This window comes from Tachysurus fulvidraco, chromosome 26, assembly GCF_022655615.1.
Source record: "Tachysurus fulvidraco isolate hzauxx_2018 chromosome 26, HZAU_PFXX_2.0, whole genome shotgun sequence".
Taxonomy (NCBI): Eukaryota; Metazoa; Chordata; class Actinopteri; order Siluriformes; family Bagridae; genus Tachysurus; species Tachysurus fulvidraco.
The window spans coordinates 9,572,046-9,596,961 of NC_062543.1; the positions used below are offsets into that span (position 1 = coordinate 9,572,046).

Sequence of the window (24,916 nt, forward strand, 5' to 3'; positions counted from 1 at the left end):
ACATAAGAATCGAACTAAAATACAATGAAAGGAAAGACTTACTACATATACATGAGCTACATATACAGTACAGGAAAGAGAGAACGCAACATGAGGAAGTAAATAGCCAAAAGCAAATAGTACAAAAAGATATAAAATCAAGAATACATTACAATCAGGAATACATTGTGACCACTAATAATAACTCTATGGCGCAGAATGGTGTTTAGCATGCTATTCCACAGTTTTGCTAGTTATGTAAAAAGGTGAGCAAAAATAGAGTGCTGGATTATATCTGTCAATTAGCAATCTTATTTATTGCTGGCCAGTCAAAAAACTGGAACTGGAGCTTCAGTTTAACATACAAATCCATTCTAGATCATTTTTAACTTAACTTTGGGGCAATGTTCAAAGATGGTCAGGTGTCCACATACATTTGGCCATATAGTGTATACATATTTTAGAGTTAAAATAAACTATACTACTTTTAAGCAATTCATACATTTAATAAAACATTAACCCTTTGTAGAGGTACTGACAAACACAAATATACAGCTTATGATTTTATTAGTTAGTTTATTTAACATAATTTAATACCAAAACAAACAATGCATCTTCAATCTAAAAATGTATTGTGGTTGCCAACTGTCTCACCATTAGATTTATATAAATTGCAATAAAATATTTTCCTACATGGCCAAAGATACAACCAAATGTCAACATTATAAAAAGAAGTTATGAAAAGATACTCAAGCTACATAAGTCCATGAAAACAATTCAACACACAATAATAAATGGCAACACCAGTAACATGATTAAGTTACACATCACAAAAAGGTAATTCCCATATATAACATTACAACAAAACCTAAAGCTAGTTCTTGAATAATATTAATATAATTCTAGTAATAATAATCATAGTTATTAGCATTATGATTTTGTACAGCACTGTGACAACTGTCATTTCACTACAGCTGGAACATTAAGTGCAACAAGGTGAGAAAATATGCAAGGTCAGTGTAGTGAGTAAAAATATATGTAAAATACAGTGACAGTAGGAGATGAATAGTATAAAAATAGACTAGTATAAAATTCAAAGAATATCAGTTATTTGAAATAAATAAAACATTTATAATATGAATACAAACATTTAGGGGAATACAAAAGACCTTACTCAACAGTAGTTTTAATGATGCAAAAGTCACCACATCTGACAAGAAACCACTGGTAATATTTCTATCATGTGTTGGGAGAACCTGAATGAGTATATGAATGAATCAGTGCTAAGTGATATGAACTATCTCAAGCGTATGGATCAGTCAGTAGCGAACATTTACAAGTTCCAACCGTTTCAAACAAAACACTACATGTGACACCAGAATGATTTTTACATATTTTAAACTTGCAAATGTTTTATTATATGAGAACACAGTGATGACTGGCCACATAAAAACTTAAAAAGTCATTTACACTTTCAATTCATAATGATTTGCACAGACCTACAACATTATTACAGTATAGAATCTACAACAGTATTTACAAAATACAAAATGAATATGGTCAGAGTACACCTTATAAAAGTAACAATTTATTGCTGATTCATCGGAAATCATTTGTAAGGCACTGTTCAACCAAGTAGCAGAGATAAAGGATCAGAAATGACAATTAGCAAAATAAACCACAAAGGGTATTTCAGTTTTTCCCAATACATAATGGATAATTTTTAATAAAAAATACTGTTAACTGTGCTTCAAAATGCACTGTAATAAAACAATAATTACAAACTGAAAGTTCATATAAATTATTTGAGATTGGCCTTAGCTGATAATTTGCAGCCCCTTAAAGTAAAATACACACATAGTAATCTCCTATTTGCTTAGAAGCCTATGCAGAACAACAGACCATACATAAAAATGTATCTGTAAAATGACAATCCATGAATGAAGCAGAGGAGTTATTACTGCATCACAAAGAAAAAAGAATGACTCAATTTAATGTGAATGTGTGTGTTTTGTTTTTAACATATTTCATAAATTACACTTAATGTATCCTAGATTTCTTGGATCTACAATACTCTGAAGTAGGTGTGCATGAACTATGAGATAGAATAAAAGGCTCAAAGAAAAGCAAAAACATCAGGGCATGAAAAAGATTTCAGTCAAATAAGTGAATGAAACAATTGGTCAACTATGTTTTCTCTCGGGTGTCATAGATATCAAGTCAAGTGGAATGCAGCTGGACATAAACATTCTCCAATATCAAAAACCTTTTCCTATATTCAGTATCCGTCTACAGTTATAAATGTACAGTACGTTTTGTAAATAGTGACTTTTTTTTTTTTTACATGAAAGGCCAATACATAAGCTCATGACATTCACTCAAACAGATCCTGCATCAGCAAAATGTGCAAAATAGTATCTTACCTGTATGTAGCAATGAGGGGAAAATATCTAGGTATTTCTCTGTGTAAATAAGGGAGAGATCAAGAGGGAGTTCAACCTTTTGGCCATAATTTAATTTTGAATTATTTTTTCTTGACTGAAGAAAGGTCTCGACATATTTCAGAAAACCTTGGGCGATTTTCAGGTTTGTAATCCCAGCACCTCTGCATGATCTTGTAGACCTCATCTGGGCACTTTTGTGGGCACAACATTCTGTAACCTGCACTCATTAGAACAATATTGATCAGAATTTTGCTATATGTAAAATAAATATTCAAAAGAATGTTACCTAGTTAAAACAAACATAGTGGATCAATTATTTTGTATATATGTGTCTGTTAAGCATTCATACCTTTTTCAACCTGCTCACGGGCTTGCTGGTTTGTCATGCCTGGGTAAGGACATACTCCCAGACTAAAGGTCTCCCACAGCAGGATGCCATAGCTCCACACATCACTTTCTGAGCTGTATCTCCCTGTGGAAAATTCATACAAAGAAAGTTTATATATTACAATATATGGTTTAACAGGTTCATATATAAAGTTTATCAACCCCTTTAAAAATTCCATATTTCTGAATAAATTGAGGAAGTGGATCATGGCAAACGTGGAAGTGGATCAAGGAAAAAAACAATTCAGAGTACTTCAGAAAAAGAGTAATTATTGCTCAGCAGGCTCTGACTTGAATCCACAAATCTATAGTCAGACAGATTCTGTACAAATGGAGACCATTGCTACCCTCTTCAGAAGTGGTCAACAAAGATCACTCTAAAAGCAAGACATGTACTGTAATAGACTGTTGGGTCAGAAAGGAACCAAAGCTAACTTCTAAGCAACTTTAAGCAAGGTCTCTTTTACTAATGTTAATGTTTGTGAGTCTCCCATTAAGCAAACACTGCAAAAAAGCAAACAACCTTGGTGTGCATGGCTTAGTACAAGGAGAAAGCCAATACTCTCCAAAAAGAACACTGGTGTCTATCTGAGACGTTTGCTGGAGATCAATCCAGAGGACAAGCCACAGGAGTATTGAAAAAATAATTTGTGGACGAATGAGACCAAAATAAAACTTTTTGGTTTAAATGAGAAGCGTTATTTTTTGGAGAAAGGAAAATTCTGCATTCCAGCATAATAATTATATACCATCTCTGTGAAACGGGGTTGGTAGTATCATGCTTTGGGCCGGTACTGCTACATCTGAGCCAGGACATTGTACCGTCATTAATGGAACAATGAATTCAGAATTCTAGCAGATTTTTAAAGAAAAATGGCAATGGAGAACTGAATTTCAAGAGAAAATGGGTCATAAATCAAAGACAACATCCACAAGCAACCAAGCCTGTCTACCAATGATTAAAGAGAAAGGGATATAATAAGATCTCAAAAGAATTTGTAATCAGTCATTCCAATGTCTGAAAATCATTTGAAACAACTGTCTACATGGCCAGGTCAGGCCATCCAAGCAAATTAACCAAGAGCAGATTACAAGATGCTTAAAGAAGTCTCTAAAGCCTTAAAACATCATCACAGGACCTAAATTGATTTCAAAGTTCATAAATCTACAATAAGAAAGAGATTGCCCAACATTATCATGGGTGTTGCGAGGTGTGTGAGCAGGACCTGGCAAGCTCACCATAAGAATCCACTATGAATTCTACATTGTATCAAAAGCTGCTTCGAGGAACGTGAGACCATCTGTGAAAAATTTGTAGCTGTAGAGGAACTGAACCTTGCAACATGACAAAAACATACCAGTGAATCCACCAAGGACTTGCTGAAAAGAAAAAAATGGAATTCAGGAATGGCCAAGTCAAAGCCCAGATCTAAATCCTATTCAAACGGACTGTGCATGCAAGAAACATTACACAGCTGAAAGAATTCCTTCTGCATTGAGAAGTGGGGGAAGCTTTCTTCCAATCAATGTCAAAAACTGGCAGATGGCTACAAGAATTATTAAGAGTTATTTCAGCCAAACAGAGAAACACTAGATATTAGAGCATAGTGTGTCTTAACTTTTTCCTCAGATCAAGTACACATTTTGTTGATTTCTTTTGTTTAATAAGTGAAAAGGTGATTTTCTGTTGTTTACATACAATTACATCACTTTCATCAATAGGCACAATTAAAACAAGATCAGAAATTGACATGTGGCCATGAGGAACCAAAGGCAGTAGGGCTCAGTAGCGGGTCAACCCCTTGGTGAAGACTTCTTCATAGAATTCCCCTATTATTAGCTTATCCCCACCTAACTGGTCCTTAGGTGTATTAGTCAAGTCACTTTTATTGTCACATCACCACAGCACATGTGTCTTGGTGAGTGAAATTCTTAGGAGCAAACTCCAGAAATTGCAAAACAGTTATACAGATAAAGATATAGATAAAGAGTTGACATGTGAAAATGTGCAATTTGCTCATACATAGTCAGTCAATTTGCTCATATAGTCAGTACAATGTGTGTACAATATGTACAATTAACAAACAGCTAATGGAATCACCACCAATTTAAAATGCATTCCCATTTCCCTGCAGACAGCTGCTTGGGAGGAATTAGGAACCAAGTCAAATACCATTACCATAATTGAGTGCCTCTGGTGCAGTCCACTTGATAGGAATTTGTTTAAGACCAGATGAAGAATAAACCCCATCATCTTCCTGACGTGACATGCCAAAGTCACTAATTTTCAACAGGTTGCTCTCTCCCACCAGGCAGTTCCGAGCAGCTAGATCTCTGTAACAGATAACTTAAGAGTGAGGTGCTGTGCTTTATTATTCTCCCTACGCCTCCACAAATACAGACATTACCAAAACGAGCATATCCAGGCATCAATTTGCTGTATACTAACAGTGTAGGCCTATAACAACTAAATGACAAAAATCTAAATATTTGGCAATGAATTTCATAATTGTTTGAAATGTCTGTGGCATACTAACCTGTCACATTTCATGGAAATTGTGGAAGTTACCAGAGAAAGTAAGGGAACATTTATGATATGCTGCTGTATTTGTATGTGCAATATTTCAATTTATAATGTTTTATTATGATTCCAGAAACAGTGGAAGAATGACGTACCTGCTAAAATCATACTTATAAATAAGAACCCATGTATTGAGTGCATATCACACATTTATGTTCATATTTATCAGATGTTCCTGCCAGAAAACATCTTGTGCTACTTCGGCCAAAACATTGGCAGTCTGTGAAAAGGTTATCAAAGATTGAAATAGCATAAATTATTTGAAACAATGTTTTATCATTTCAAAATCTCATGTAGCATGGGCATTATGCAGCGTAGGGCAGAATAATGTAGCTAAGATAGTTAAATTTACTTGTAAGTAATTCAACAGTTATTTATTTTTAAGAAATGCTAGATTTTTTTGATAATCACAATACATAGTTTTTATACATTTTGGTGCTTAAAGTCTCCAACCTGCTTTCAGTTTACATCAATTCCACTGATTTGAATGAATCATGGTTTTAAATGAAGACAAATTACTGTATTTACAAGATATAAGCATGCATTCTAGTGGACTATGCAATGCAGTCTTGGCTCTTACTCAGGCCAGTCAATATTCTGTGGACTTCCAGTGGCTAAATTTGACACATATTCCAAATATATTACATTTATGAACTGCTCAATCAGTTACATGTGGTTCACTTTTATTCAAAACTGGACTTGCCTTAAGGGGTGTTTGCAGATTCCCTTAAATCAAAGGTCCAGGGAAAAACAGCCTTTTCCACTATGTTCGTCTTACACAAATTTATCACCCACCCATTTGATTTGTTTGGAGCTATGGCAAAGTTTCAGTGTTTCAAAAGACTGCCAGCACAATAGATATGCTGCTTGTTGAGTTGAAATGTTCACTTAAAGTATCACTTGGAGACTGTTGGCTTTGCTGTCTATCAGTTGTAGAAAGGACATTATTTTTAATCACACTGTCAAATCTGGTGTCACACAAATGAAGAATCTTTCCCTGTTGAGTCTGGTTCCTCTTAAGGTTTTTTCCTCATATGGTCCCAGAAAGATGTTTCTTGCCAATGTTGCCTCTGGCTTGCTCAACAGGGATACATATAAATTAAAATTTTGTGATTTTTATTCAACATTTTTAGATTTCTGTAAAGCTGCTTTGAAAAATGACCATTGTTAAAAATGCTACAGAAATACAATAGAAGTAATAATGACCGCAGAAAGCTGACTTCATTCTGTTGCTAGCATAAAGAGTTACATAAACAACAAAGATTAGAGAGCCCATTCCAAAAGCAGCTGGCAATTGACTGTTGCTTTTGTGAATTTCTTCACAGCTTTCACAATGTCATCATTTTCATCAGTCATCAGATGTTGCTGTTTGCCTTGGTTGGACTTTTTGATGTCTGGATTTTAGTACAACAGTGTTTTTTCTTTATCAGAACATTCCATTTTGTTGTATAGGTTATGCCCAATATTTTTGCCATATTTATCAACTTCCCCCCTTTCCCAGGATCAAAATGGCTTGCATTTCTCCCATAGAGAGCTACCTGGTCTTCATGCTCGATTATTTTAGGCAATCAGATATAATCTGAGATTATATGAAGTTCCTTATTAAACAGCCTGGGATTTAGTCAGTGGCCAGACTGATTGATACAACAAAACAGTTCAAGAGCAACTTTGATTCACTTGATCTATAGGTCTCTGTAAGTACATTAAAATACTCATGACATCACATGATAGCACATCAAAAAAAGACTGGACATCTATTACTTTCAAGGAAGGGTAGCAGGGAAAAGTAGCGTCTCTCCATAAACAATACAACAACATTGCAGGTTGGCAAAATTTCATGGGAGCCACCACAAAAGTTCTGAAAAAATATTCTTTGGACTGAGGAGAACAATGCAGAGATCATGCATAGCTTCATAATTGGCAGAAACCAAACACAGAATATCAACACAAATCAAATATTGGCTCATGTCAACTGTCAAACACGAGGGTAAAGAGATAATAATTTGGGCTAATTTTGTAGTCACAAGGGCCTAGAAAACTCCATTTTACACCAGAATAGTCTTGATATAAATGTGAGGCTATCTGTCCAGTAGTAGTTTACGTAATCTGAAATGTAATAGGACTATGTTTCCAAATATACCGGCAAATAAATACTTTAATTGTTTAAAAAAATGGTGAAATGGTTATTTCAAATTTCAGACCTCATAATAATTTATACACTATGGCGCAGAATCTTAAGAGAGCTGTGCATAAGTGAATATCAATGAACTTAAACAATGTGGTAAATAAGAGTGGACCAAAGTATCTCCAAGATTATGTAAGAAAATTATAAACTCCTACAGAAAATCTTTACTAAATTTATTGGTGTTGGGGTAGTTCTACAGTATTACAGAATTGTAAGATATATGTCTACATGTTGGTTTACATTTGTTAAAATATACATATTTAATACATACTTAAAATGTAAATCAATTTTAAAATGAAACTACAGTTATCTGAGGTTATTTGTTTGTTCATAAAATTTGCCGAGGACCAACATAGGCCCTGGATGAGCAACAGAGGCCAACAGACCACAGAGGATGAGCAACATAGGGTCATCATAATGTTTAGCTCACTGGTGAGCCATCTATTCTGTATGTGGTCACAGAAAAAGAAAGTATGCCTTCCTTCAGTTATGTTTTTATTTATAAAAATGAACTTCAACACCTGGTCAGCACAATCACCTGACTTGAATATCATCAAACTAATATGATACATTTTGGATATAAGTGTGAGAATCAGCTTCCCTGCTTCAACCTCTTTGAAGCAAACAGAATATATTCTGCTAGATGAAGATCACAAATTTCCACTCAAAGACATTCATAAGCAGTAAAAATGTGTTCCAAAAAGGTTGGAAGCTGTATTAAAAGCAAATGGTGGTCTCAAACTATCAATAAATAGATATTCTTAATTAAATTTGTTGTCATTTTGTCTAACCACTGTATATTTAAATTCTTTGTTTTGTGCAGAGTATGACCTCTGGTGTTCAAACAGTGCAATTAAATTAATTGAATAAATACATTTCCCATGATAACTTCTAGCATGTTTGCCTCACACCTCCAGGGTTGGGGGTTTGATTCCCATCTCCACCTTGTGTGTGTGTAGTTTGCATGTTCTCCCTGTGCCTCGGGGGTTTCCTCCGGGTACTCCGGTTTCCTCCCCCGGTCCAAAGACATGCATGGTAGGTTGATTGTCATCTCTGGAAAATTGTCCGTAGTGTGTGATTGCGTGAGGGAATGAGAGTGTGTGTGTGTGCCCTGCGATGGGTTGGCACTCCGTCCAGGGTGTATCCTGCCTTGATGCCCGATGACGCCTGAGATAGGCACAGGCTCACCGTGACCCGAGAAGTTCGGATAAGCGGTAGAAAATGAATGAATAAATGATAACCCCACCCCATTCTATGAATTAATCTCCCACAGCCTTCATTTTTATTTATGATGCATTTCTGAGGCAAACTATACTATATGGATCTTGTATACAATATAATTATATAATTCTATGAATAAGATATGAAAGAACAAAATCTTTTGACCATTAACAAATTACTTTTTATAACAATAAAAATTATTTTATGTCAGTTTTTGTACAAGAGCCATGTTATATGCTCATCTCTTGTAGTTAATAGCTGTGGACAGAGTTCTTTAACTCAACTGTGGTGTTTCCTACCTGTGGATACAGTTCTTAAGCTCCAGGTAGGCCATTCCTGCAGCTGCATCTAGAGCAAACTTTAGCAACTGTTTTGTCTTGAGGTCTTCCTTCTTCTTCCTCAGGAAAGACAGAAAGTCACCTCCTGTCCACCAAGGCAAATTAGAAGGCAAATCATTGGTATACTGTGCAATCAGAAAAAAATCCAGCCAGATCCATAAATATTTGGACACTTACAAAGCTATCATTAATTGTATTATTAATAAATTATTAATATATCATTAATTGTATTATTATTAAATTATTTGGCTGAAACTGAACAAATATAGTGTCTGAACTCCTGCATTTGTGCACAATTACACATTAAGTTTAGTTTTATATTATTGTCTGGCAAGAGAATTGTCTCAAAGGTTTGGTATGTCCTTCATGTGCAAGGTATCAATTATGCAATCTTCAGGCATGAAAAGGTGTTTGCCCTATTTATATGTGGATATACAGTATATATATATGGATGGGCCTAAAACAGGCAGTTTATGCTTGAACGTCTACAAATGTCATTGCATTGAAGCAGGTCTGCTAGGATGAGTATATCACAATTTCTCTGCAAGGATCGCATATAAACAGCAATTTGTCCTTACACCATATTCCTTACTTAATTACTTCCTTATATTATCTACTCCTATATACTGTAGTAGACAGAAAAAACAACAGTACTAATGTCTAAATATATACGGACCTGTCTACACACACACGTATACACACACACATACACACACACACATATATATACTGTAATGTTTTACTTAATACGTAAACTGTAGGAGCATACCTGGTACAAGTTCCATCACTATATAAATTGGCTGTCTTTGCGTACAGACTCCTATTAGCTTCACAATGTTTGGATGATCGTACTGTTTAAGAATCCTTAAGGACAAAATAAAACATTCCATTATAAGAATCAACTAAATATTCAATGGACAGCATATTACATTCGTTGATATAATGTGTAGAATGGCCAAATAATATAGAAAACAAATAAATTACATTATAAACCAGTTAGAATAACCTAATATGCATTATGCTGATAGTAAAAGTTTTTGTTAATTATTAACCTAATCTAAATTTTAATGTAACTTTTTAGTAAGCCCTTCACCTCGCCTCTGAAAGAAACTTAATCTTGAGGTCTTGTGGGAGATCCTCTTTACAAGTCTTCACAGCCACAGGTGTCTTATCCCTCAACATTCCTTTGAACACCTCACCAAAATTGCCCTAAATCACAATCCATACCATGGTGACTTAGTACTTACACCACATTAAAAATGTAATTAATTTAAAAGATATTAACTTGAAATCAAAAACTTGCCTTTCCTAGGAGTTCTCCAAGAATGACATCCTCATGATTAAGAATCCATTTTTTATCCTTAAGAACAGTGCATGCGTGGGTGCGCACACACACACACACATAAGTCACATATTGAAAAAACATCTACTCTTAACTTTTACAGAAAATATTTTTCATGTTGCAAGGACTCTATAATGCATCATCATCAGGTAACATGTCTATCATTGCTTATATCCAATTCTAATATAAAATGTAAAAAAAAAAAAAAAAAAAAAAAAAGGTGAGCTATGTAAATCTGTGAAAATGTGTACTACCTTCAAGACAGGATTCAAAAGTGTGACTCCGGATTTTTTAGTAATGACTTGTTTTGTAGAGTAATGGTGCTCAATCAACTGAGGTATGGTGGGAAAACCAGTGCCTTCAAAACGATATTGATTCTGCAAAACAAAATATTTTAAAACCATAAAACCATGTATGAGGAATATAAAATGAAAAATGTAGAAATAAACAGATGGACAACAATATATAAATCTTTATAGCTGATTTTAGAAATGTTTCTGATGCTGAGCTGTTGACAGGTACTGATGCAGTCAAACTGACATTTGAAAAATATATGAAAAAAAAATGGTAAACCTGACAAGGTATTTTACACCAATTGTTTGGCAGTACTCACGTCTGCAAACTGAATGATGAAGTGTCTGCACTGGGCATCTGAGAAGACAGAGAGTACATACTCGCCAGGCTTGCCGTGGCTTTCACGAACCAGGAAGTCTCCCTGCTGCTTAAGCAGCTCCTGGGCCTCTGTCCGTGGAATTGCCCCATGGTACCACTCCTGTTCCCCCAATGGCTTTTCGCTGATGGCAATCACATCTATCAACTTGTGTGTTGGGGTGGCAAAAAGTGGAAAGTGAGTAAATTAGTGTGTGTGGACCTACATTTTTTTAGGATACTTTTGATTATTAAAAAAAAGAAAAAAGTACTTACTGAGGATGAGCCAAGTACAGACTTTGGTGATCGAATGATGCCAGCAATAGAGTGGCGGAGGGTGTCAAACTTTGATATTCTGTCTTTACTTTTGTCCTGGTACAAAACACATTTCACCTTAATTTATACATTCATCTTTAAAACTCTAATATGTTGCCAAGAAGATTCACACGTATTTAAAGAATACAAAAAAATACAGTCATCTCCCAGACAAGGTTGCACCATTGAAGGGATAATTATTTTTTTTCATCTTCAAATTTTAAACTGACATGCATTAATGGATAGTAAAATACTTTCTTCTGTCCAGTTGAAAGACCATATTAGTTACTGTTATTGCAGTTGCTCCCAAATGTCCAACTTGTTCATAAAATTAAAGACTTTAAAACAATGTTTAGATAGACCATTGAGTTGACAGATCGTGCATCCTCCTCATAATTGACCACAGTTGGAGGTTCCTTTCCCCCATTATCCTGTATCTTGTGCTCCAGCATTTCCTTCTGGGAGCTCAGTTTGGCTTCTGAGCAGCGTAGGAGCTGCACCATCTGTTTTAATTCCTCAAGAGACTGCTTCTGACTTAGCAGCAGCACCTTACTAAAAAAGAGACAATACTTTATGTACACATATGACTTTCAATTTGCTTATTTATTTTTATGTAATGTGACTTAGAATTTAGGCTGAATTCTACAGAGTGTTGAATACTCATAACATTTAAAACACCACAGGCTTATAAACAAATACAACACAGTTTTAAAAGTAAAGTAAAGTGTACAAAGCTAAACAATTTATTCCACTGTTTGGAAATTACCTAAGAACATAGACTAGTATTATTAGATTGATTACTATGTAGTGGTGATATCACTCCAAGCCTGTAAAAATAAGGATGGAATATCAGTGCTGAAGTCAGATTTCATGCAGGTGGGTAATATTATAAAATAAAGGGTAAATCTTCACTTAAAAAGCCCTAAGCCTATTTTCCTGACTGTTTTTCAAAAATGACATGCTCTAATTTAAATGAGTATATCTCAAAAAATACAATGTGTATTTGGATAATTGTGAGATTTTAATATCTTAAGAACAAGAAGCAGAGCTTATATGCCTTCCTCATTTTTCATATTGGCTGTTCAAAAACATGTGATTCCTCTGCTGCACCCTGTAGTACAAATACCCTGTCAATATGCAATAAAAATGAAATGTTTTCTAAGAAGTCGAAGCAAAATGTGGTCGAAAATGTATGTGAGATATGGTGCACAACATACTCAGATTTTTTTTCGCAGGTTCTTGCGTACTCCTCAATTTTGCTCTGCAGGTCTACCATAAGGTCCTCTTTACTGTGTAGACTCTTTTGGGTTGAGACAAGCTCCTCTGTTGTAGACTTTAGCCTTAAAAAAGTCACAATGAAAACTCTGCATTGATACTCTATTCCAACAAGTGTTTAACACTGACCATTTAACACTGACCAAACAGACACCGATATTCATATTTTTCTGCGATTCTAGCCAAAAGCTAAGCAAACCATTTCCATTTTTTTACGATACATGCAGAAACTATCTACATTTGTCCCCTTCTCAATAACTGCTGACTAACATATACAGGCATGCATACTCTAAACATCTCCTGCACATTCCCACTGTAATTTCTTTTGTACCAACCTCAAATCAAATAAAAAAATCTAATAAAATCTAATTTTATTTGTCACATACACATACATACAGAGTATGACATGCAGTGAAATGCTTTTTACGTCTGTCCGGTATCAAGTTAAGATATTAGTTAGTCAGATCAAATTTAAGTTTTTATAGTGAAAACCAGTTTACTTTAATTTGAAATTAGGCATTATAACAAAAAAAAAAAATAAATACTTGAGTACCAGTAAATTGAGGCAAGCTGAAATAGGTGATCCTAAACTTTACAAAGTTAAAAACCTTAGTTACATTATCATTATCATTGGGAGAGGCTAGAAAATGCACTTATTAATGTTGCATCTATATCAGTTATATGAAATTTCTCCTTGCTTTTATTTCTGATTGTCTACGTAAAAGTGAAAAGGTCACACAGCCTCAAATTTTCAATAGGTCCCACAAGTTCCATGGAATTGTAAGTCCTACGGTATATTTATATAGCAATCTCCCTTTAAACAATACCTTTGAACACAACGGATTTTTAAGAAGTGAAAAATTATTTACTTGCTTAAAAAGGCAATAAATATCTCAAATTTATTTGTTAAACCTTTTCAATCTCAAAATTAGAAGACACCTGAACTCACATTGCTTGTAAACTGTCAGCTGTAAAGTTATTCCATAAAATCTCATTGGCTTGAAGATTCTCTGTTTCCTCCAATAGTGAGACATCAAATTCTATATTAGGTTCATTGGTTTCAGGTGACCTAAGTAAAACAGTTTAAACATTAAGTTCATCAGCATTTATTAGGCTTTGCATTTGTGAGTTTTTACACATACCTGTACACTTCAATAAAGTTGTCATACTCAGATGCAGGATCAATTTGATCAATAGAGGTATGTATTTCTTTGTGGACCTTTACTATTTCATCTGTTAAGAGACTAGTGATCTCACTGTACTCCTCAAGAATCCCCTTCCTAGAAGAAAAAACAATAAGCAGAACAAGAACATATATATTTCTCCTTTAAATACATACACTTTAAACACAAATTTACATAAAGTACATAGGACTAAATATAAATTCTAAAAGACTGAAAACAGAAATCAATAAACAATACATGTATGTGGGTAAATGTAATTTTTTTTATAGAAGTGAAAACTCCTTTTCTTAAAATTTGTAGAGCATGGTAATGTATGCAAGTTTGACATAGGATATGCAAGAGGAAAAAAAATGAGGAAATGTTTTTTTTTCTTGCTTATTTTATATATAAGCATTCCCATCTACTTATAGCTTATAAACTTAATTTTAACTTAGTGTGTGAGCTTTGTCCGATGTGCAAGACTCACAAGGCGCTGACCATCTCCTCTTGCATCTTTTGCAGTGAATCGAGCAGCAGGGGGAGTGTGTTTTCATGATAGTGCTCATGGTGCATCTGTGCACTACGTACTGCCAGCACATATTGGTTATGCAGATTGTGCAGCTTCATGGTGGCTTTGTCGTAACGCTCACGGGCCTTCTCTGGCTCCTTGCCTGAAGAAAGCACCATTCAGTTTAAGTCTAGTGCACAATACAAAGTTTTAGCCCCTATTTATCCATCACTGACTAACTTTGGTGCCCAGCTTAGTGACTACTTGGTGTGTTTCTGCAATGAATATTTGTGTAGTGTGAACAGATTTCAAATATTTTAAATTATGTTTGAGATTGTCTGTGATGCATCTTGTAATGTTAAATAAAAATACTTTTAAGAAATTATTTAGAATGTAATATCCAAATGGTTAATAGGAACAGCAAAACACATGATTGCTGGCAGGGCACAGTATAAAAAGAGCTATTTTACCTTTTAAATACACTGCCCGTGTTCTCAAACAATATTTGCTCCATATTTTGTAATTTACAATTTTTCCTTTTTTCCATACAAAATTTGACAAAATCATAATGTCAGAGATAAAGAGGACTTGCATTTTCATTAGAAAGCAAGATTTACAAATTAGTTCATTTAGGGATTAGCTTCAGGAGGGATTGTGTAAAAGATTGTGTAGTGTACACACAACTATGGCCATAAAAAAGTTAGAAAAGAATTTCTGCAATTTGTAAAGTTGTGTAAGGGTTACGCAGTTTTAAAGACCATCTTTTTATTTGCACAAACATGGTAAAACAGGAATTGTTTAAAGGCTCCAAACTGGTAGACTGATGTGATGTGTAAATAAGGTTGTGTCACCTTTTGTTAATTACCCAATGATAAAGAGTAACACAAATATATAATATTCTGATGTTCACTATTTCCACACATTGATAGCATTGGCATATTTATTAGAAAAGGCTTTACTCAGACAATAAATGATTAAAGAACAATATGTACAATATGGCAATAAAATACAATAAGGAGCAAATAAAATAATTTACAGTAATAAATACAAAGATTTTACCTTTTATAATTGCCTCCTTGTACTTCTCTTTGGCACTATGAGCATCTTTGGTTAATTGTCTGTATGTACCTTTCAGCTTTTCAATGTCAGTTTTTGTAACCTGAAAACAAAATAATTGTCCCTTAGTATTCCTTTATTACCTGAATCACAGGTATGGAAAATAAGAATTTGATTACAGAATAAAAAGTTCTTGTTTATTCCAACAATTAGATTAGACAGTACATATGCACTTGCCTTGTTCAGCTCAAATTCAATCTGCTGGTGTATACTCTGGTAGCTTCTCTTCACCTGCTGCTTGTCTTTTATCATCATGGTGAGGCGGTGCAGTGGGCCAGAATTCAGCTCCTCAGCATGACACTTCATGATCTTACTAAGCTGTTCAGTCTGCTGTACCATCTGAGCCCATGACTACAATGACACGAACACCGGGGTCAGTTTTAAAACATTAATTCATTCTATGCCACATGAGCAATTACATTATGTTTACAGTAGTCTGAAAAAAACAAAAACCAATGCCGTTATACCTTCTGCTTCTTCAACACATTTTACTACAATGATCAATAATGTAATATTGATTATACCATTATAATATACTATATATATACAATATTGATTATACATTATACATTATACCACTCTACCTTTAGTCCAAATAAAGACAATGTATTAAATTAGGAAGCAATAGTCACCTTAGATACAGTGCTAATGTAGTGCATCTGTGAAGAGTTGTCTTGCTTATCCACCTGCTGGCTAATGTTAAGGAGAAGTGAAGCATACTCCTTGTCACTCTTAACACGAAGAGTCATGAAGCGTTTCAATGTTTCTAGTAGCTTCAGCTCCCAATCCTGTAGTTTGATTAGGCCCTCATGGGAGTTTCTCAAGTCCTGTCCAAACCCCATCTCACCAGGAATCCAGTTATCTCTCACTCACTAGGAGGCTGCCTTCAAGTCTGCATTTCTTGTACTATAAAGTTGAGAGGAAGCAAAAAATAATATACATAATAATATACAAGTGATACATTTACGTTAAATAGCATATATGTCAAATTAGTAAGTTATATTTAATAGTTTTAGATAATTTTAATAAACAAGAGTTTTCCTCAGTTAAATGTTGATAAATTTTAAACGAAAAATGTTTGGAAGTAATGAGAAAAATAAAATAGCAGGGATATTGCTCTCCATATCTGCATACAATGGTAGATTCTAATCTGATTCTTATAATGAAGCAAGAAAGTATTCTTATCTGATTCTTATAACAATGCAAAAGAATGTCATCCAAAATAAGCCACATACCGGTACCAGAAGGACCATTCAAGCATCTGGTAATAAATATTGTGGATACAATATAGTGGGTTCAAGGCAAAAGATACATGCTAGTGACAACAGATTGATTCAGCAAATGGGCAGAATTTAGTAAACCAGCAGAAATCAGTGCTGCCAATGGCTCTGCATTCACAGTAAAGAAAGTACTCCAATAGCTAGGAATAAAACAAAGACTAGGATGTAGTTTGCTGGAAAGGGTAAATTTTATTTAAAGCCATTCAATTTAAAAAGTTGAGTGTGGTGGAACAAAAGAACTGATGCTTTACATCTTACACTAATGAGTAATCACAAGCAAAACAAAAAGAAATACAAATCTAACATGGCATAACATGCTTTTGGTGTCCCTATAAAACACCATGTCTGGAGCAGTAATAAATTGAGCTTAATGCCTATATGCAACAACAAACCATAAAAGAAATGCTATAAAAATAGGCTATCCATTTATACAAAAGGAGAAAAGAACAAAAGAATAAAGCTGAGGCACCCTGTTCAATTGCTCGTGGAGATTTAAACCAATGCACAAGAGTCCCCAGACTAAGACAAATAAGGAGATCAGACTATTGATACTTCTAAAAATAATAATAAAAATAAAATAAAAAGTCATGAAGTAGAAAAAGGACCATCAAGCCGATGCACAGGAATGTCTGAATATCTGAACAGAATAACCAAACCATTTGTAAAACGCACTGTGGACTGACTCAACTTTTTGCTGTGAGCCCAGGTGTGGCAATCAGTAACCAGTTGAACATGAAAGTGTATATGACAGAGGGGGTGTGCTGTAGTCCTTGGGGCCCACATCTGTAGGCCACAATGTGTTCTAGGTGTTGTGTTTCAATGCTAATTTCAGCATATAAAAGAGAGATCCCACTCAAAACAACAGGATTGACTACCTCAGGATGCGTAGTTTCCTTAAAACTCTTGAGATATAATTGGCTTAATGTGGGATGTGAGGTGGGCCCCTCAGACACTCATAATGTCCTATGCTATGCCAAGGCAAAAATGAATTAAAAATTAATTCTGCAGTTTCCAAAGCCAAGGAATGGTGTCAGTTGAAAAAAATAGAAAAGCAGTGAAGATTAAAGGATAATGGTTTTTTGCTTGGATGGTGGCAGGTCAGTGATGAAATTCATTGGCAAGTGTGACCATGATTGTTTGAGTAATATGGAGTGGCATGAGTTTACCTACAGGCAGCATGCTAGTTACTTTGGGTGCAGACAGAACATGAGGAGATGAACTTGTGGATGCTGAGCAGCGTGATAGGCCAACAGTATTTGCCTTGTAGTAGTTGTAGTGTTCTTTGTCAGCATGCCCTGTGGAGGGTGATGTGTGAGCCCAGGTGATGTGTGACCCCAGGTGTGCCTGGGGATTCTCACACCTGATGTGTCTTAAATTTCTCAGACAAGGTCCAAGGTTAGAACTCATTTGAAACAGAATTTGCGGAGCACAAATTCCTCTAAGGCTTCACAAGGCAGACTAAAGTACAGATGTAACAATGACTTGACATTCTTGGATACCTGACAGTAGGAGGTCATTTTAAAACAAGCAAACAGTGCTCAGCACACGTAGCAAGAGTTTTGTCTTGTAGGTTTTTATGTACTCATGGTTACTATGGTCAGTACTGACAATGTGTCAGTCATTTGTATGTGGTCAATGTGTAGACATTTCTCAATGTGGTCATCACCACATGCTAGGTCTGAGAAGACTGCCTTGGCTGTTATCTCCAGTCCTTCCCAGTCTGCCAGCATGTGTATGTAGATTGCAAATTCTGCAGCACTTTGGGTTCCATTTCTTCAGGGTGAGAAGTTGTTCCCAGAGCTCCTTACTCACAGGAGAATGAGACGTGCCCTTATAACTACCTGTAACTGCCAAATCTTTAATCACCAGTGCGGGAAGCATACGAAAAAAATGGTGAAGCAGTGGCGGAGAAACAGTACTGATTCATACAAATTTAGAATATCACATGATCAATTAGTGTACATTAGATCAAATACATCTGGCTGGATCGGAGTGCAAGGAATTGCTTTTTTGTCCATGCCAAAAGGCCTTGCAATACAATAGACTGCACAAGCAAATGAATTGTGATTTTTCTAGACTACATTACATGATATCTGGAAATTGTGGGTCTTCGCAGCATCTTTGCACACAGTGAGGCATTCTTGTATATTATCAAGTCCTTCTTTTCAATTCTTGAGTCAAGTCTCAGGGCACATCCTTTACAACATGCACTCTTTGCAACAATTACAAATTCTTAGTCATTAAATTGATTTGCACAACAAATTCATGTTTAATGATAATGTATGGAATTGGGATAAGTGACCTCATGCCCAGTTCTTTGTAGTACGGAAGGACCCACAAACCTCCATGGGGTTTTCCCCATTTACATTATTGTATGGGCAACAGCCACATGGCATCTTAGGAGTTCAACAGCAAAAACCAAACTCTCATTAACATTACACACCTACCTACACAAATATACACTTATACTGACTAAAAAATTAAATTTAAAATTGTATTTGAAATCAGCTAGCATCATATATAGAACAGGGTGAGTCCTCCTTAGCAAAAAAAGTGTACAGTTTGCGTAGTCCTATATGCAGACACCCTTCCCAGTACAAAGAAAATAAACTGTCTGGACAACAAAAAAACATTACAAATACATTTCAAATGTTGCCGGTGTTACCAAAAATGTATTTAAATTAATTGAAAACACACATAGTACATGAACTGATGTCTCAATTTTTATCTACAGATTAAAAACAACCATGTGATGGGCACCTAGTGGATGTCAAATAAACCACTAGCATTCTTTTTATTTCTGAATCAATCAAGCATTTTTTTTGTCTGTATAAACTGTGTGTGTCACAAACATACGTTTAATATAAAATTATAGTATAAATTTAACAATTTTGAAAAATAAATTCATTAAAATGTAGACAATTCTCTAATATTCTGATTGAATAAACAAAATGTCTGACCTCGGGATTTTAAAAAAATCATGGATCAGTAGTGCCCTCAAAAACTCTTAGAAGAGCATGAGCAATTTTCTTGTTTTTCCTTGACACTGAAACATTTGGTATTTAGCAGAAAAGATGAAGGCGACCATAGCCCAAAAATTTCAGCTTTCTTCATTTAATAATTTCTACATATTTACAGTATCTTACAGAAGTGAGTACACCACTCATTTTTGTACACATTTCATTATATCTTTTCATGTGAAAACACTAAAGGAATGACACTTTGCTACAATGTAAAGTAGTGAGTGTACAGCTGTAAATTTGCTGTCACCTCAAAATAACTCAACACACAGCCATTAATGTCTAAGCCGATGGGCACAAAAGTGAGTAAAAAAGCTGACAGTAAAGGTGATGGACTGGCTAAGCATGTCTCCAGACTTAAACCCTATAAAGCATCTGTGGGCCATCCTCAAAACGGAAGGTGAAGGAGCGCAAGGTCTCAAACATTCACCAGCTCCGTGATATCATCATGGAGGAGTGGAAGTGGACTCCAGTGGCAACCTGTGATGCTCTGGTGAACTCCATGCCCAAGAGGGTTAAGGCAGTGCTGGAAAAGAATGGTGGCCACACAAAATATTGACACTTTGGGCCCAATTAGGACATTTTCACTTAGGGGTATACTCACTTTTGTGGCCAGTGGTTTAGGCAATAATCAGGGTTTTTCCTACATTGAAAATTTTAAACGATTTTTTGTCCCAGCAAAGCCTTATTTGATCTGTAATTGGGTTTTGTGAGTGAAGCAAGCTAGAGACAGAGTTTTGCTGCCTTATCGTCTCTTACAACTTGTGACAAGCATTCCGCACATGCAGCTGACATAACTTTAAATAAATGGAAAAAAAATCTATCCAGTTATGAAGTGTTTTATGTGTGTTTGTGTGTGTGTGTGTGTGTGTGTGTGTGTGTGTGTGTGTGTGTGTGTGTTGACAAATCTTTCGTGTTGTCCTAACAGCCAGGATTCCCACACAAAACGTCCGCTAAAGTCCGATTCACGACCTAATGACATCCGTGAATCGGTGTATAACAAATCATTACTTCTTAGAAGAACATACATATCTGAAATGAGAAAGTAAGTGTGCTTACCCCATTTAGCAAGAGTGTTTAGTAAAATTTAGCCTTAATAATCCACAGTATGTATAAGCCTATGACAATGTGTAGTAAATTACCTATAAAATCATTTAGTTTAAAGTTAGACTGGAGTGAAATGAAACTAGAACAAAGTACAAAGCAAGCTGTCGCTAGCTAGCTGCTAATTTTATTACATTTTATATGGTAAAAAATTGCACTATTACACCTTTTAATGCTACATTTTTAATGCTACTTTTTAATTGATATGATTGTACTAAAATGAAAAAGGACCAACATTTAGACATATGCTGCAAGGTGGCGTTGGATGGGCCCCATCAGGATGAAATCGACTACAGAGATATTGTAAAAAGGTTCTACAGTGTTAATAAAAAGAGACAAGTTAAATGTTCATCTGCAGGCTGTGATATTTGTAAATAGATAAATTGTGATACCTTTGACATTTCAAATATACTTTGGTATCGATGATGTTTACATGTAAAATAAGTTGTAATCGCTTTCTTTTACTATCTAGCCTGACAGTGATCAATTTTTCATGAATAAATAGGATAAGAAAAAATCACAAACTGTTTCTTTGTATTTATTTTAAGTTTAAAATTTATTGTCAATATTAGCTTGCAGATCCTGTGGGTACTAGGGTACTCTGCTGTGTGGGGATGACCATGTCGGTCAGCCACCACCGAAGACCAATTTTGACCCAGGACATTTTAGAGTATATATAGTTTAATAAATATGATAAAACAGTATAGTATATATAAAGTATAGTCATTTTGGTTGTTTCGATGTGGATTTCCAAAACAGCATCCTAGTGAACCGGTATTGCTGTATTCATTGATGGAGATTTCAAAGCACTTTTGCATGTCACTCTGGATAGGGGCGTTTGCAAAATGCAATAAACTTTGTAAAATTTTCAGCAGTCAACAAAATCATCCCATAACAACTGTTAAAGAAAGGTGAGAATACTAGAACTAGACTTTGCTCCAGCAGAATCCTTGATTGGTTCCAGTTCCAAATGGGATGGATACCCCAGTCTTTCAGGATTGGTCCAAGACCTCCAGCACCACCACAACATTGTCACTTACCCAATTAACCAAAATTTAATTAATTGTGCTCTACATTTTATGACTACATTTGTTGTTAAATTGATAAAACCTACAAACATTGTTAATGGCAGAAATGCAAGCAATTTTGAAGCTGAGAAAACTGACCAGAGCCAACGAACAAGCATTTGACTTAGCTAATACAACAATTTGGAATGTCCTGAAAAAGAAAAAAATGGCTGGAGTACTAACAGCCTGGCACAGAAGAGAAAACAGCAGCGATTGAAGACAGAAGAAAAATCTCTGCAAGGGTATCACAATCCACTGTTTGAAGGAGACTTATAGAGCAGAAATACAGGCTGTACAATACTGAATAGCATCAATATGGATGATATGTGCATGAGTTAAAACATTCAATCTTATTATTTAAGCCCAGTGGAGGTGGTTTCATTGGTTTGTCTTGCATTCATGTTTCTGGAAAAGACTCAACCATTTTTGATTATATAGAATGAATTCAGAAGTCTACACAAACATTTTGTCTGCCAATTTACAGAGAAATGTATCCAAAATAACAAGGGAGGATTGTCACCATGAAAAAGGACATCAGCAAAGGTTTTAGACTAGCCATTTCAATCATCATACCTTAACCAACAATTAATTGAGCAAGCATTTCACCTCCTGAAGAAAATTATACATTGAGAAACCCTTCAAAACAAAACTGAAAGAAGCTGTGTTACATCCCTGGAACAAAATCACAAAAGAAAATTGTTTGGTGACAGTGAATTGCTGGATTGATGCATTTGTTGCTGAACATTAAAAATTTAAATACCTATTTCAAATACTTTGTTTACAACTTTGCCATAAAAAATGGTGGTCTGCTACCAAATGTGCCATGGTTCTGTTCCAGGAGATTAAAGCTAAAATTCTTTTCATTTTCTCATTGAGATCTAAACCCCAAATGTCTTGAATATACAGCAAAAAAAAAAATAAAAAAACAACTGACCTGGCCATTCCAATACTTTCAGAGGGAGCTCCAATTAATTTTTCTTTCTTATGCTTGTTTCACACAGATATGTTTATACATTTCATACAGTACTGTGTAAAGTTTTTGGAAGATTTGAAAAATTGTGAAAGTATAGCTGCTTTTAAAATTAGAAGTTTTAATAGTAATAGAAAAATCACTATCAAATCAATATTGAGTGTGGCCACCCTTTCCCAGCAAAAAAGCATCAATTCTTTTAAGTACTTGCACACAGTTTTTGAAAAAACTCGGTAGGTAGGCTTGGACACAAACATCTTCTGTGGATGTAGGCAGACTCCAATTCTTCTATCTCTGTCACTCGATGATGTTGAGATCATAGCTTTGTATGGGACAAATCATCACTTCCAGTTTGTATAGTAAGCGCAATGGGATGAATGTGGTAAAAATTAGAAACCACCAACATAGGGTTTTTGTGTCAAACAGTAATACCAATTTTTTTCTCAAAAGCTGCACCTGGCATTTAAAAACAAACATTGCATTCCCTGAAGGAAATACAAAGCTTGCCAAAAGCTTGAAAAAATGGAAACAATAAAGTAGAGAAGACATTAAGACCTTAAAACTATTTTTCATGTGAATAAGTTAACTTTGGTGTTTGTTTTGATATGGAAGTTTCTGGATTATTAGATGACCTTAATCTTTGATGATTGAAGTTAAAAGTTGTTCATATGTAAACCTATAATATGCTGTTATGTGCTGTGTAATGTGTGTAAGCTGTATTATGAATTTGCATTATATCTATATACGTTGCACTCCAAAAGTATTAGAAAAAAAATAAAAATCGGCAAAAAGTAATGCATATACATCCCAAATATGTTCTCATTTACATTGCACTAAATCCTCATAACGTTTCACTTTATGACGAGGATCTACAGATCGCCGAAAGATGGCGCACCATAGATGCGTCCCCTCTTTGGATTCTCACCGGACGTATTTGTTTACCCTGCTCGACAAATCAAATGTTCTTAAATCCGATTTTTTTCGGATTGATGACCGCATTTTAAATAAAAGACCAAATTCGATGCATCTGTTGTAATTGTACTCTATTTCTACTTTGTTCTGTAAGGTCACATGAGTAAGTGTGGTGAAGCAGGTGAACATTAGCAGTCACCAAGGGGTCTTTGTCGTCGAATATAGATGTCAAATCAAAGACTGCATTTGAATGACACAAAAACTAGATTGGCATTTCCTTAAGTAAATAGATAGTACTTGCAAAAGCCTAAAAAGTCGTAAAAAAAACAAAGAAAAAAAAGAAGCTTGTCATCTGTGCAACAGTAAGGACAACGACCCAGGCACAGTTTCACAACCGACCGGAAACTGTTCATTATATTGCTTATGACTATGGACTCAATAAAAAAAAATCTTTAATAAACACACTTGCCGCTATGTCTGTTTTTCTGTGACTGAATATTTACACAAACAAGACCAAAATTATCACGAGTGCTCTGACTAGGAACTATTCCAGTGACTGTCACCACGGTTATGATTCTCGGGAAAGTGAACCATCTGCCAGCGTTTTAGTTAACATTAATGTGAGAGCTATTAAAATGAAAATGTAAAGGTTTTTTTCTAGCAGTTCATGCACATTAAAATAGAGAGTGATTGTTAGGTTAATAAAAACATAGATACTACCCAGTTCAATAATACAGTAGTACATTAAAATATAGGCTAAACAACTAGCACTCCAGCTAACGTTTGGCCTTTCTCATTAAAAAAAACAGCCAATCGTTGGAAAAGATTAAGAGTGATTATGCCGTTTAGAACCTAAATATCGTTTCATGCAATATGTTTACTACAACACATTTATTCACTTACGTTTATTGCATTGTTTCTCCGTGTTTCCTGATTCCTCGGTATTCCGCTTTTTTTTCGTTCCGTTGCCGGAGTTTGGATTCGGGAGGAGTTTCCGCTCTGGATTCGGAGCATGACGTTTACAGCACTAACCCGAGCCCCAGCTCTGCCCCTTCAACCCC

The 24,916-nt window shown here is 35.1% G+C and overlaps 1 protein-coding gene across 3 annotated transcripts; it reads right to left on the reverse strand.

Moving 5' to 3' along the window:
- Positions 1-529: 529 nt before the first annotated feature.
- fer (fer (fps/fes related) tyrosine kinase) lies at positions 530-24,916 on the reverse strand. 3 transcript variants are annotated; one of them, XM_027168006.2, is made up of 19 exons: positions 24,759-24,916; positions 16,135-16,408; positions 15,680-15,853; positions 15,446-15,545; positions 14,366-14,549; positions 13,858-13,995; positions 13,665-13,784; positions 12,658-12,780; positions 11,803-11,992; positions 11,402-11,497; positions 11,091-11,294; positions 10,732-10,854; positions 10,439-10,495; positions 10,229-10,344; positions 9,905-9,999; positions 9,097-9,220; positions 4,990-5,144; positions 2,773-2,895; positions 530-2,640 (listed from the first exon to the last, which is right to left on the reverse strand). In XM_027168006.2, the coding sequence occupies exons 2-19, from the start codon at positions 16,342-16,344 to the stop codon at positions 2,504-2,506; spliced, it is 2,469 nt and encodes an 822-aa protein (XP_027023807.1). In that variant the 5' UTR covers positions 16,345-16,408; positions 24,759-24,916; the 3' UTR covers positions 530-2,503. The 3 variants fall into 3 exon arrangements, with proteins under 3 accessions (XP_027023807.1, XP_027023809.1, XP_027023810.1); XM_027168008.2 differs by lacking the exons at positions 530-2,640; positions 2,773-2,895; positions 4,990-5,144; positions 9,097-9,220; positions 9,905-9,999 and having other exon boundaries at positions 10,228-10,344; positions 10,439-10,452; XM_027168009.2 differs by lacking the exons at positions 530-2,640; positions 2,773-2,895; positions 4,990-5,144; ... (2 more) ...; positions 10,229-10,344; positions 10,439-10,495 and having other exon boundaries at positions 10,731-10,854; positions 11,152-11,294.

Excerpts from the sequence above, each read along its gene's own strand:
- fer (XM_027168006.2), bottom strand. The coding sequence starts at position 16,344 with ATGGGGTTTGGACAGGACTTGAGAAACTCCCATGAGGGCCTAATCAAA. Across the intron at positions 10,000-10,228 it reads AAGTTTCTTTCAGAGGCGAG|GATTCTTAAACAGTACGATC; the intron begins GTGAAGGGCTTA and ends TTTGTCCTTAAG. Across the intron at positions 9,221-9,904 it reads AGTGATGGAACTTGTACCAG|GAGGTGACTTTCTGTCTTTC; the intron begins GTATGCTCCTAC and ends CTTGGTGGACAG.